General features: G+C 39.2%; 1 protein-coding gene across 1 annotated transcript in view; it reads left to right on the top strand.

Moving 5' to 3' along the window:
* Window positions 1–13,179, top strand: part of LOC125462080 (cilia- and flagella-associated protein 46) — a 216,794-nt gene that overhangs the window by 155,362 nt on the left and 48,253 nt on the right. Inside the window, exons 44-46 of the mRNA XM_048551592.2 lie at window positions 253–420; window positions 4,302–4,399; window positions 8,344–8,417. Of these exons, the coding sequence (XP_048407549.2) occupies window positions 253–420; window positions 4,302–4,399; window positions 8,344–8,417 (340 nt within the window). The remainder of the gene's footprint in view (window positions 1–252; window positions 421–4,301; window positions 4,400–8,343; window positions 8,418–13,179) is intronic.

The following is a 13,179-nucleotide window of genomic DNA, read 5'->3' as shown; positions in this document are numbered from 1 at the left end:
ATTATTGACGATCTATACTCAATCATCGCTGGTGAGGTCAGCATTTATTGCCCATCTCTGGCTGCCTCAGAGAAGGTGGTGCCGAACTGAGTTCTTTAACTACATCATGGCATGATCATGTGTTTAACGTAAAGATTGTCGGGTGGATCACATTTAAAAACTTGCCACATATTTGCAGCACAATTATAATTAGCTTTTCAAGGTTTTGAAAATTTGTTCAAAAGATTTAACACACTTGTGAACTTGTTCCAGAGCTGCACAGCTTCAGTAATGATGAAAGATGTCTTGATGAAAGCAGGATTTGACACTAGCAGTTCCCAGCTTGCAGCCCTCGCACATCTTCAACAAAGACTGCAAGAGGATGGAACCATGAAAAATATGCTCAAGACAGTCAATGAAAGGCTTAGTACAAAATTTAAGGTACGGTACCCGAAAGTGATCGCTTCTTGAAAGGCATTTGTCACTCTCTTATTTTCTGATGCATACATGTTTTCGAGTTAAGGTAAACTGGGTAGCAATTTTATTTCTGTCAGCCTGGCTACTACTTCAAATGTTTATGTTTTCCTTCTTAAAATTGTTTTATGAGCTGTTGTTTTAGCTTTAATTTTAGTCTTTCTTGTATAGAGTTCTCATTCAGTTTTTCATTTTTTAGTCTTTAAGCCTCAATGTCAATAGGAAAAAACCTCAGAAAGTTTACCCTTCAAAACATTTTGATACCATTCATCCCCTCCTCAGGAATATGCAAACTGTCCTTTTATACCGTCGTCATTTATTGGTTCTTGCACAACTGCTACAAAATGAAAAATTTCAGTTGAGCTAAATTTGCTTAAAACCCAAAAAAATGATCTTCAACCACAGAGTAGATGATTCCCAACTCATTTATGAAGCGCCTTGGAATTTCAGGCACTGCTTCACAACTAGTAGTCCTCAGGTTAGTGCCTCATGAAGAAGAGAAGCTGATTGTGGACTTGGGTTGGAGCAGTGGGAAAGGGACAGTAATTGAGAAGGACCCAAGTTACAAAAGGAAGGCAAATGGAAAGAGCAACTAGGACGAGGACACCAATTGGGAGGGGCAATCAAGATTGTGGTCAAAATATGGCAAGAATTGGCCTTTGGAGGAGCATAACTGCTCCCTTGGTTCAATGTTCAGGTTCATAGTTTTTAAAATTTATCTTTTTGGCTGCAACTGCAATTGTCATTTTAGCGATCAATGGTTGAGGAGCATGTGGACCTGAATGCCACCAGCCTGGTACCAGTTGTTTTCAGATCAACTCTGTTCTGCACAGCAGATTTCAAATGTAAGAAAAGAGCCCAATAGCTGTTTCAGACATAGGCCTGTTGGATGCCTATTTTGCTTGTCTACAATGGTAAATGGAGATTTCATGCTTGTAAAGCATGCTCTCTTCCAAATTAGTGGTGGTTTTTAATGCCTGAAAATTATCAGATTTCAAGGTCTGAAGCTCCAGATGAGATGAGGAATCTTTGTTATTTCAACAGGGATGAATTCCATCATTTGTCAAATTACATTGCTATTAATTCCAGTTGTCACTGAAAGAAATTGTATAAAATTTTTGTGTGAAGAAAATTGTGTCTCACTTAATGGCAGGAGAGATTGCAGGGTTGCCTTTCAGGCTAGAAGCCTTTGACCAATGGTGTTCCACAGGAATCAGTTCTGGGTCCTCATTTTGACATTTATATAAATGATTTGGGCGAGAATATGGAAAGAGTGGTTTTTAAGTTTGCTGATGACACCAAAATTGTTGGCATTATCGACAATGAAGAAGATTTTCTTAGATTGCAAAGAGATCTTGATCAATTAGGTTAATGGTGTGGAAAATGGCTGATGGAGTTCAATCTGGATAAATGCAAGGTTCTGCAAACAACAAATAACAAACAAGGGTAGGGCTGATACAGTTAATGGTCGGGCCTTGGGTAGTGTTGTAGAACAGAGGAACCTAGGGGTACGGGCACATAATTCTTTGAAGTTTGTGTCAATATAGACAGGATGGTTAAAAAGGTGCTTGGCCTGCATGCCTTAATTTCTTAGTCCTTTGAGTATAAGAGTTGGGATGTTACGTTAATGTTCTACAGGAGATTGGTGAGACCTCTTCTGGAATACTGTGTCCAGTTCTGGTCGCCCAGTTATAGGAAAGATACTATGAAGCTGGAGAGGGTTCAGAAGAGATTTACCAGCATGTTGCTGGATATGAAAGGTTTGAGTTGTAAAGAAAGGCTCAATAGGCTGGGACTTTTTTTCACTAGAGCGTAGGACGTTGAGAGGTGACTTGATTGAAGTTTATAAAATAATCAAAGGTATAGATAGAGTTGATGGTAGTTATCTTTTCCCTAAGATGAGAAATTTCAAGACTAGTGGGGACATTATTAAGGTGAGGGGAGAGAGATTTAAAAAAGACTTAAGATGCAAATGTTTTACACACAGGGTGGTTTGTGTCTGGAAGGAACTGGTGGATGCGAGTACAATTGCGACATTTGGATGCATATATGAATAGGAAAGTTTTGGAGGGATATGGGCCAGCAGCAGGCAGGTGGGACTAGTTTATTTTGGGTTAATGTTTGGCATTGTCTGGTTGGACCGAAGGGTCTGTTTCTGTGCTGTATGGCTCTGGGGGCTAAACAAAAGTAATTTTGCTGTTTTACTGCCATTAGTTACAAAGCAATTTGTTTTTCTCCAATTGTGTTCCATTTTTTCCATTCTTTTTCAGGACAGCTCTTTTTGGTGTATAGCTAATCATGTTAATAGTTAAGTGTTGAAGATTTTAAATTATTCTTTATCTCGGTCAAAAGGTTAATCTCATGGCTGAGTGTCTTTATTCTTTCATGGGATGTTGGCATCACTAGTGAGGCCAGCATTTTGCTGCCTGTCTCTAACTGCCATCAAGAAATGTTTATTCTATAATCACATGAACTCCGTTTGTCAAGAAGATCCTACAGTTAGAATTGATCTAGTGAACTAACTGCTTTCAGTTGGGGTAATGGTAAGTTCAGCTTGAGATATCCTTGATTTAAGAAGGGGAAAAGCAAAAGAGCCAACTATGCGGAGGTAATGGCTTAGTGGTACTATCACTGGACGATTAATCCAGAGACTGAAGTAATGTTCTCGGGATCTAGGTTTGAATCTCACCATGGCAGATGGTGGAATTTGAATTCAATTTTAAAAAAACGGTGTGGAATTAGGAGACTAATGATGACCATGAATCCATTGTCAATTATCAGAAAAACCCACCTGGTTCACTAATGTCCTTCAGGAAAGAATACTGCCATCCTTACGTGATCCAGGCCCACAGCAATGCGGTTGACTCTTCACTGTCGTCTGCGAAATTAAGGACGGGCAATAAATGCTGGCCAAGCCAGTGATGCTCACATCCTGTGAATGAACTTCACAAAAAATAAATTTAAAAATTTCATTCTGAATTGAATGTAATTGTTTTTCAGCATTCTGAAGAAAGACAAGCAAAGTATTTATATACTTGTTCTTGTTCCTATAAAACATCATCTGGTAGATATGGTCTGCATGTATATAAAATGTTAATATGTTGATTGGAAAAAATATTGATTTGAGTTTGCTGTAATTGTTCAGTTAATAAGTAATGATTTGGTAGTAGATACATCCCATATGGATGAGAAACTTGAGTAAAACAAGGGAGAAGAGACATGTAATGGAACATAAAGGTATATCCGGCTATTTTCCAGGATGAACAATGAGAGTAAACTAAATATTACATGGACAATGAGGGGATATCAATAAGTGACACACAAAATGGAAAGATGTCAAAACTACAAATTCACCGTCAGATTTTTCCCTTCCACACTGACAGCTTGGGCTGTATACTGGTAATGACAGTAACATCTTTCAGCCCAGTTGTTAAATGATAGACATATAAATTTGAGTGCCTGACTGAACTGACGCATGATTTCATCTTGGGAGAAATAATGTGCTGTACATGACAGAGCCACATCTGTCTCAGAGGAGTGCTGTGGGAGCTGTTGATGCTTTGCTTACTCTGTCGTAAAATACTCAATTCAATGGCAAACTTTGCTATAGTGAAAATTTTAAGAGATATACATTTTAAAATCACACAATTTGAAATTATTGTAAATTATAACAATCGATCATGAAGCTTAATGGGACGTCACATCATGAGAAATCAACAGCCTTATCTATTATATTAGCTAGTGATCTGTAATTCAGAAACCTCTAATAACAAACTAGACAAGCACACACTCAACAGTAGAAACAAAATGTAATAATATGTTTGTTATGTTTCCCCACCTCTTTACAGGCATGGAAGAATGTCACCATTCAGCTACAGCACCTTAATTTCATGAGCGAATTTCCTTCTAACTTTAATATATTTGTTCTTCAGCATTCTGAAGACAGGTAAACAAAGCACTTGAACCTTTATTTCAGTGTTCTCCTTTTATTATTAAAAATGGGGAAGGCTGTATTCTGTGCCTAGGCATTCATTTTTGATAAAGCTTTGGATTTTGCTGAAATAATATCTTAACTGAAAGAAAATCCGCTATGACTTGTCAAAATTGAGGTGCACGTCTCGAAACAGCAGCAACATCGAGCCATGTAAGCATGCCTCCAGACATTGAATTTCCAGCAAAAGATCCCTCATAATGAAGAGAGTATGCAGAAGGCTCATAGTCTTTTGTCTTTGATTGAATGGGCTCCAGAGGAATGAAGGACAATAGCACCACCAAATGAACATGTCACAGGACCCTCTGACAAAACTGTATGATGTGCTGCAACATTGCAGGTGCAGGGTGTTGTTGTCTGTACATAGGTAGTGGCCAGATACCATAACATGAGGCTTAGCAAATATACAATGGCACAGCTTCCTCCTCTGAGGCCACGGAAGGGTATAAAATGTCTCCTCAAGGTGAAGTTCCCATACTTGTCAGGTCTTAGGGTTCATTGTAGTACAGTATAGACAGAGGGCACCACTTAACACTTGCATGCTGTGCTCTGCACAACTGGAGCAGGCAACAGTGAAAATTGATGAGGATCTCTGAGAACCACAACATTCTTCTCAGTAGGAAAATGAGGATGTTGATCATAAGAAACACCACCTTCACCATGCTACATTGCAGCAATGTTGTTCACAACAAGCCATACAGAATGCCTTCGGCAATCCCTTTCAATGGAACAGCATTGAGTGAAGTCATCATGGAAATTTAGCTTAGAAGATTATATTCTAGTCAAGCAGAGTCAGTATGGTTCATGAAAGGGAAATCATGGCTGATTGATTTATTCGATTTCTTCGAGGAAATCTCAGGTCGATAGATGGGATCCAGTAGATTTTGTATTTGGACTTCAGAAGTGTGACAGGATACCTCACAAAAGGTAAAGTTTTCAGTTAGAAGCCCATGGTGTTGGAGGTAGCATGTTGGCATGGATAAAGAATCGGCTCATAGGCAGGAAACAGCAAGTGGGAATGATCCCAGGTATTGGGAGATTGTCTTATGAGCAAAGGCTAAACAGGTTAGGGCTCTGGTCATTGGAGTTGAGAAGAATGAGAAATGATATCATTGAAACATATAGGAGTACTTCTGGAGTACTGTGTGCAGTTCTAATCACTGTTATAGGAAGGACATTTTTAAATTGGAGAGGGCTCAGAAAAGATGTGCCAGAATGTTGCCAGGTATAGAGGGTTTGAGTTATAAAAATAGACTAGACTTTTTTTTTCAGTGGAGCATGGGAGATTGAGAGATGGCCATATAGAGGTTTATAAAATCATTAGGGGTGTAGATAAGCTGAATAGCAGGGGTCTTTTCCCTAGGGAGGGGGAGTTCAAAACTAGGGAGCATATTTTTAAGGTGAGAGGAGAAAGCTTTAAAAAGGATATGAGGGACAATTCTTTTACACAGAGTATGGTTCCTCTGTGGGATAAACTGCCAGAGGTTGTGGTGAATGAAGTGTGAATACAACATTTCAAAGATGTTTGTATAAGTACATGAATGGGAAAGGTTTGGAGGGATATGGGCCAAATACAGGCAAGTGGTACCACTTTTAGTTTGGGAACATGTTTGGCATGGACTAGTTGACTGAAGGGTCTGCTTCTGTGACTCTGAGTCTTAATGGCTTAACAGGGGAAAGGTTGAGAGGATGTTGCCCCTCATGGGAGAATCCAGGTCCAGAGGGCATAGATTGGAATTAAGCGCGGCTGATTTAAGGCTGAGATAAGGAGGAATTTCTTCCCTCCGTGCATTGCAAGTCTTTGAACTCCTTGCCACAGAGGGATGTGGGACAGAATCCTTGTGAATTTTGAGGACTGAGGTGAATAGACTCTTGATCAGCAGGGGAATGGAGAGTTTGGGGAAGGGTGGAAATTTGGACGTGAGGGATATTGGATTAGCCATCATCCTTTTAAATGGTGAAGTAAGCTTGAGATGCTGAATGGCCTATGCCTGTTCCTTTTTCTTATGATTTTATGGACTTTTTACCGTTCATTGACTCTAAGTGTATTGATGCTGGAGAGACAAACACCCCTGTTTAATCCCAATTACAAATGCAACTTAACAGTTCATTTTCTTTCTTTGCTTTTCCTGTTGTTTGATGAAAGTTAATGTTACAAGTTAATAGAAATTGTCACAACATCTGATGCTCACCCAATCAATAATGACGAGCTTTTACACCAGTACAGGTCTCTGGAAAGAATCACTATCCTTCAGACAAGATTATAAAATGGTGTATCACTAAGGAGAACTACACTCTGTACCTCATTCACATAGCTACGGCTAAAATTGCAGTCATTTACACAACCGGCCATGCAAAGTGGATATATGCTTACAATGGCAGGTTTATTTTGCACAACTAAGGGCCAGTAGTGCCATCTATGCATCCTTGTGCTTTATTTTTCCTTTCCCTCCCACTACTACAAAGTGCAGCCCTGAGATCTGCAGTTGGGATAAAAGTAAAGAAACCCTTCATGAAACTCCTCAAATTGACAGTCGTAATTTGGGAAAATTCAGCTTGAATATCGAAAGTATTATACTGAACTGAAAATCCTCGCTTTGCACTATTCCCCTTTTCGGTATTCCGGTGATGACTTCATTCAAGAGGCAAGGGTGTAATTATTGAACAAATGTCCACTCATGGTGCAAAATAAACCACTTAAGGGAACAAAATGAGAGGATGTGGAACCATTCTATAGATAGAACAAAGAGGTTTTAGTGATGTATTAGATTTGAGAAAAGTTCCATAATACTTCTATAATACAGAAGTTCCATAATATAAAGATTCTGTACCTTTTGATGTTAACATCTACATTCTTATATAGATTTTATAGCATCTGTAATTCCTTGAGTCAATATCAGAAGTCAAGGTGTTGCCATGAGCTAAAAATTATGGCTTTGTTTGTATTGCTGTTAAGATTGAGAGAGATTTCTGCTCATCCAGTTGGCTACTGAATAGGTAGTTGAAAAACTTGAACAGTCTTTTGGAAGACAGAAAAGAGAAACTGGGATGGGTTTTGGGAACTGACACTCTTCATGACAGTGTTAGTGAAAATGATAAAGAATGAGACCCACAAACAGGCAAGCATGCTTTCCAAATTAATATCATTACAATTTTAAAGCTACACGTTATTTCCAAATGTCTGAATTCTTCTGTCATCAATGGCTCAGGTAGTAACAAACTCATCTACAAGTCAAACACTTCAGAGCTCAATTCTCACTCAAATAAATTGAACACAAAGAGTTAAGGCTAAGGTTTACTGTAAAGGTGCCACCATTCAAATGAAAAATTCACTAAGGCCCTGTTAGCTGCTTAGTTGAATGTCAAGAGATTGAATGGAGCTATTTTGAAGAATTGCAGCAGAATTATCTCTGAAGCCTTGGCCAATATTTATCCCTTGATTAACTTCCAAAATGAAATTACCTAATTCTTATTACAGTGCTGTTTGTGGAACCCCTGGATGGCTGTATATTGGCTATTGCATTTTATACATAACACAATAACTAAATGGTGACCTGCAAGTTAACCCTATCACCAGTCAGCTCTCTCTAATGAGAGAGCAGCCCGATAGTCCTTTGGGACTACAGCAGCATTACCTTTACCTTACACTTCAGTTATGCTTAATTAGCTATGAAGACCCTTGAAATATCTAGAGGGTGTGAACAGTGCAGTATAAGCCCAAGTCTTTTCAAGTACTTTTAACTTGCGCAATAGAACACAAAGTGGTGATAACTTTAATCAGGAACTGGCTCATTAAATTGGCCCTGTAGAGGAATGAGTGAAAAGTGACAGCTATATTAAACTCTGTGATGTAGTTTCTTGCAGAGATGAGAAATAACTAATGTACAGGTCTGTTGCAGATCCATGCTGTATGGAGCACTTCTTGAGAAACCAAAATCAAAAAGCATGGACAAAAAGGGCAAAGGCAATCAAAGTAAGAAAATTTACAGTTATTTTTCCGAAATCATATCTGCTTTTATTATTCATACAAAATTGTAATATTTGCACTTTGAAATGTTACATATTCATAGAGTTGTTGCACAGGAACAGCCTGTAAAATGTATGCCCATTATCTGTAGAAGAATCTAGTCAGTTCCATTTCCTCGCACTGTGCCCATGGCCTGTAAATTTAATTCCTTCAAGGGCACATCCAGTTTCTTTTTGGAATCAATGACCAACTCTACTTTAACCAACTGTGTAGACAGTGAGTTCCAAATCATGTCCTCACTTGCGTTGCAGTAATGTGCTTTGTCACCTGCATCTCTTGCCCAGAATCTTTAATCTATGTCATTTAATACTTGTACGATTGGCTAATGGGAAAATGCTTTCCTTGTATACCTTATCGACCTTGTATATCTCTATCAAATTTCCCTACAAGTTCCTTTGATAATTGGGAACAACCTTAGCTTTTCCAGTCTCACCTCGTACCTCATCCTTGAAACCGTTCTGGTAAATCTCTTCTGCAGTCTCTCAAAAGCCCTCCCATTCTTCCTGAAGTAGATGATCAAAATTGGATGCAATTCTCCGGTTGTGGCCTTAGCAAAGCTTTCACAAAGGTTCAGCATAACTTTCTGCTTTTGTACTCATTATCTCTAATTGTAAAGACTAAGAACCAAAATGGAGTATTATGCATTTTCATATCATGGAGGAATAGCACTAGGGTAATAGCTTAACAGTGAAGCAATTGTATAACATTCCTCAACTGAGGGACTTTGGTGAAATTGAAAAAATCATTGATTCTCGTGCTTGACTCCAGAAAAAAAGCACTGCGACTTTGTCTCCCTAATCTCTAAGGCCCTCTGAGATCTCTATATTTCTCTAAATTTGGCCTACTACAAATCCATTATGTGTATTGTTCCACAATTGATGAATGTCTCTTCATCTGCCTGGCACCTAAACGTTGAAATTCTCACTCTAGACTGTGCCTTCTAAATATCACTATTCCATTCTTCTGCTCCTTTTATATTCTGGTAGCAAAAACAAATCAAATATCAAATCTGACATAACAAGGTATAGAGCTGGATATACACAGCAGGCCAAGCAGCATCAGAGGAGCAGGAAAGCTGATGTTTTGGGTCTGGACCTTTCTTCAGAAATGTGGGAGGGCAAGGGGATTCTGAAATAAATAGAGAGAGAGAGGGAGACAGATGGAAGATGGATAAAGGAGCAGATAGGTGAAGATGAGGTGGACAGGTCAAGGAGGTGGGGATGGAGCCAGTAAAGGTGAGTGTAGGTGGGGAGTTAGGATGGGGGTTGGTTAGTCAACCGAAATGTCAGCTTTCCTGCTCCTCTGATGCTGCTTGTTCTGCTGTGCTCATCAGCTCTGTGCCTTGTTATCTCAGATTCTCCTGTATTGGCAGTTCCTACTATCTCCAAATATCAAATCTGATGTTTTTGGTGTAATAACATAGATATCATCTGGACTGTCTGTGAATTTCCTGTGAGGGAGATGTTTAATGAAGTTCCACCTATGGAGAACGTAGCAGTACAGTGTTTCTGTTAATCTGAGTACATGCATGAACCGGTAGCAATCGAAAGGGCACTGTATAGGCCTTTTTATGTAATAAATATGAGCTTGTGAAGCTATACAAAAAAACGTACAAGTAGCATACTGAAGAAAAACTGGTTATGCTCAAAAGAAAATGTTATAGTCAATGTTGGATTTGGCAACATTTGCCAACACTGGTCTGGGGTAGTTGGGTATTAACTAGCATTTTTGGGAAGCTTTAATCCTTCAGATCCTGAGAGAGGCCACTGAAATAAATAGTGGAGGCAAGGGATCAAATGTACAGAGATTTGGTAAATTAGTGAGCAGAGTTGAGGCAAGGGAGGAAAGTGCTTATATAAAGTAATTAATTGACAAAAAGGGCAAAATTAGAACATGATAGCAAACTTGCAAAGAACATAAAATGCACTGTAAAAGCTTTAATAAGTATGTAAGAAGAGAAAGATTAGTGAAGGTTAATGTAGGTCCCTTATGTCTAAAATGGGAGCATGGATACTGGAGAACAAGGAAATAGCAGATTCTTTAAGCAATGATTTTTGTTTTGTCTTTATAGAAGAAGACACAAGTAACTTCACAGAAACTCTAGGGAGCCAAGGGTCTAATTTTGAAAAATAGGATTGAAGGAAATCTAATAATAATTTTTTTTGAAAGGTAGCGCTAGAGAAATTAATGGGATTGAAAGCGATAAATCACGAGGACCTGATCATCTATATGCCAGAGTATAAACGGATGTTAACCTAACATCAGTAATAGGGAAAATGTTAAACACTATTATAAAGGATATGATTTTTAAAAAGGCACTTAGAAAGTATTAATGGGGTTAGAAAAAGTCAAAATTGATTTATGGAAGGAAAATTATGTTTGACGAGTATACTAGACTCTTTGAAGACAGAACTGGTAGAATAGATAAGAGAGAATCAATGAATACAATGGATTTTCAGAGAACATTTGAAAAAAAAACTATTGAAAGCTCCACAAATCTAAAACAAAAGTAAGACACATATGATTGGAAAAAATTTGCCCACATAGATTGAGAATTGTTCAGCAGACAGGAAACAGAAACAGAAACAGAGTAAGAAGGCAGTGATTAGTGGGCTACCACAAGGGTCAGTGCTTGAACCTCAGTATAGTAACCACAATAAAGATCAATGATTTGGATGACAGAATTAAACGTAATACTTCTAAATTTACTGAAGACACAAGGGTAGGTGGGGTTGTGAATGGTGAACAGGATGTAAAGCAGTTTAAAAGGTGATTTAGACAAGCTGAGTGGACAAAAATGTCGTAGGCGCATTATATAACATTGCTGTGTAAAGTTGTCCACATTGGTGAGATAAACAGATTAAGGAGTCTTTGAGGAGCTAACAAGTGAGTTAGACGAAGGAGAGCCAGTGGACGTGATCTATTTGGATTTATAGAAGACCTTTGAAAAGATGCCCCACAGAAGGCTGCCAAATAAGATAAGAGCTCATGGTGTTAGGGCTGAGGTACTTGTGTGTAAAGAGGATTGGCAGAAGGCGGTGTGAGCTGATAAAGGGGTCTTTTTCAGGATGGCAGCTTGTGACTAGGAGAGGTTTGTAGGGATCAGTGTTGAGACCACAAATATTCACATTACGTATTAACAATGCCGGGTAGCATGATGGCTCAGTGGTTAGCTCTGCTGCCTCACAGTTCTAGGGACCCAGCTTCAATTCCACACTCGGGTGACTGTCTGTGGAGTTTGCACTTCTGTGTCTGCGTGGTTTTCCTCTGGATATTCTGGTTTTCTCCCACAGTCCAAAGATGTGCAGGTTAGGTAAATTGGCCATGCTAAATTGCCCATAGTATTCAGGAATGTGCAAGTTAGGTGGATTAGCCATAGGAAGTGCAGGGTTACAGGGATGGGGTGGGTCCAGGTGGGATGCTCTTTAGAGGGTTGCTGTGACTTGATGGGCCAAATGGCTGTTTCCACACTGCAGGAATTCTATGATTCTAGGAACTGAGGGCATTGTTGCTAAGTTTGAAGATGATATTAGCTAGATGGAGGGATAAGTAGTGTTCAGGAAGTGGAGAGGCTGCAGAAGGAGTTGGACAAAACACTCATTTCAAGAGGGTTAGAGTACAAGTATGGGGTACTGCTGAGGCTATGTAAGGCTCTTGTTAGACCACATTTGGAATATTGTAAGCAGTTTTGGGCCCCAAGTCTAATGAGAGATTTGCTCGTATTGGAAAGGTTCCAAAGGAGGTTCATAAGAATGATCCCAGGGATAAAGGGCTTGACATATGAGAAGTGGTTGAGGATTCTGGAGTTTAGAAGGATGAGAGAAGATTATCTTGAAACTTACAAAATATTGAATGGTCAGGATAGAATGGAGGTGGAGAAAATGTTTCCATGAGTAGGTGAGACTAGGGCCTGAAGGCATAACCTCAGAATGAAGAGACAACCCATTAGAACTGAGGTGAGGAGGAATTTCTTCAGTTGGAGGGTGGTTTAATCTGTAGCACCAATTACCACAGAAGGCTACTGAGGTCAAGTCATAGAGTATATTTAAGACAGAGATAGAGAGCTGCTTAATAATTAAGGGGATCAAAGGCTACAGAGAGAAGGTAGGAAAATAGGGCTGAGAAACATTTCAGCCATGATTGGGTCTGGTCCACCATTCATTGTGCCAAATGGCCTAATTCTGCTCCTATAACTGATCATCTAAATAGTGATAATTGGGAAAAGTTGATGTACGTTAATGTGTCTTCACCAATTACTGAAACCAAGCATGCAGTTGCAGAAAGAGGTCAGGGAGGCAAATTATATGTTAGCCTTCATTACAAAAGGATTTGAGCACAAGACCGAGTTGTGTGCAGTTTTGGTCTCCTTACGTAAGAAAGGTTATGCTTGCCACAGAGATACTGCAGCAAAGATTCACAAGACTGAAGGTAGGGTTGCTGAATGAGAAGAGATGAGATCAATTTGGCCTTTATGTGTTTGCATTGAGAGGAATGAAAGGAAATCTCATTGAAATGGATAATTCTGACAAAGATAGACTGAATGCTTGGATGATGTTTTATCTGCTTGGGGGCATTCGTGTCTAGGACAAGGAGTTATCGTCTCACAATGCTGGGTAGGCCATTTCAGACTGAGATAACGAGAAACTCTTATGAGTGTCTGGTGATCTTAAGAAACTCTCCATCACATAAAGCTGCAGATGACAAGCCA

Source organism: Stegostoma tigrinum, chromosome 20, assembly GCF_030684315.1.
Source record: "Stegostoma tigrinum isolate sSteTig4 chromosome 20, sSteTig4.hap1, whole genome shotgun sequence".
Lineage (NCBI taxonomy): Eukaryota > Metazoa > Chordata > Chondrichthyes > Orectolobiformes > Stegostomatidae > Stegostoma > Stegostoma tigrinum.
This window is presented reverse-complemented; position numbering and strand designations above follow the sequence as displayed.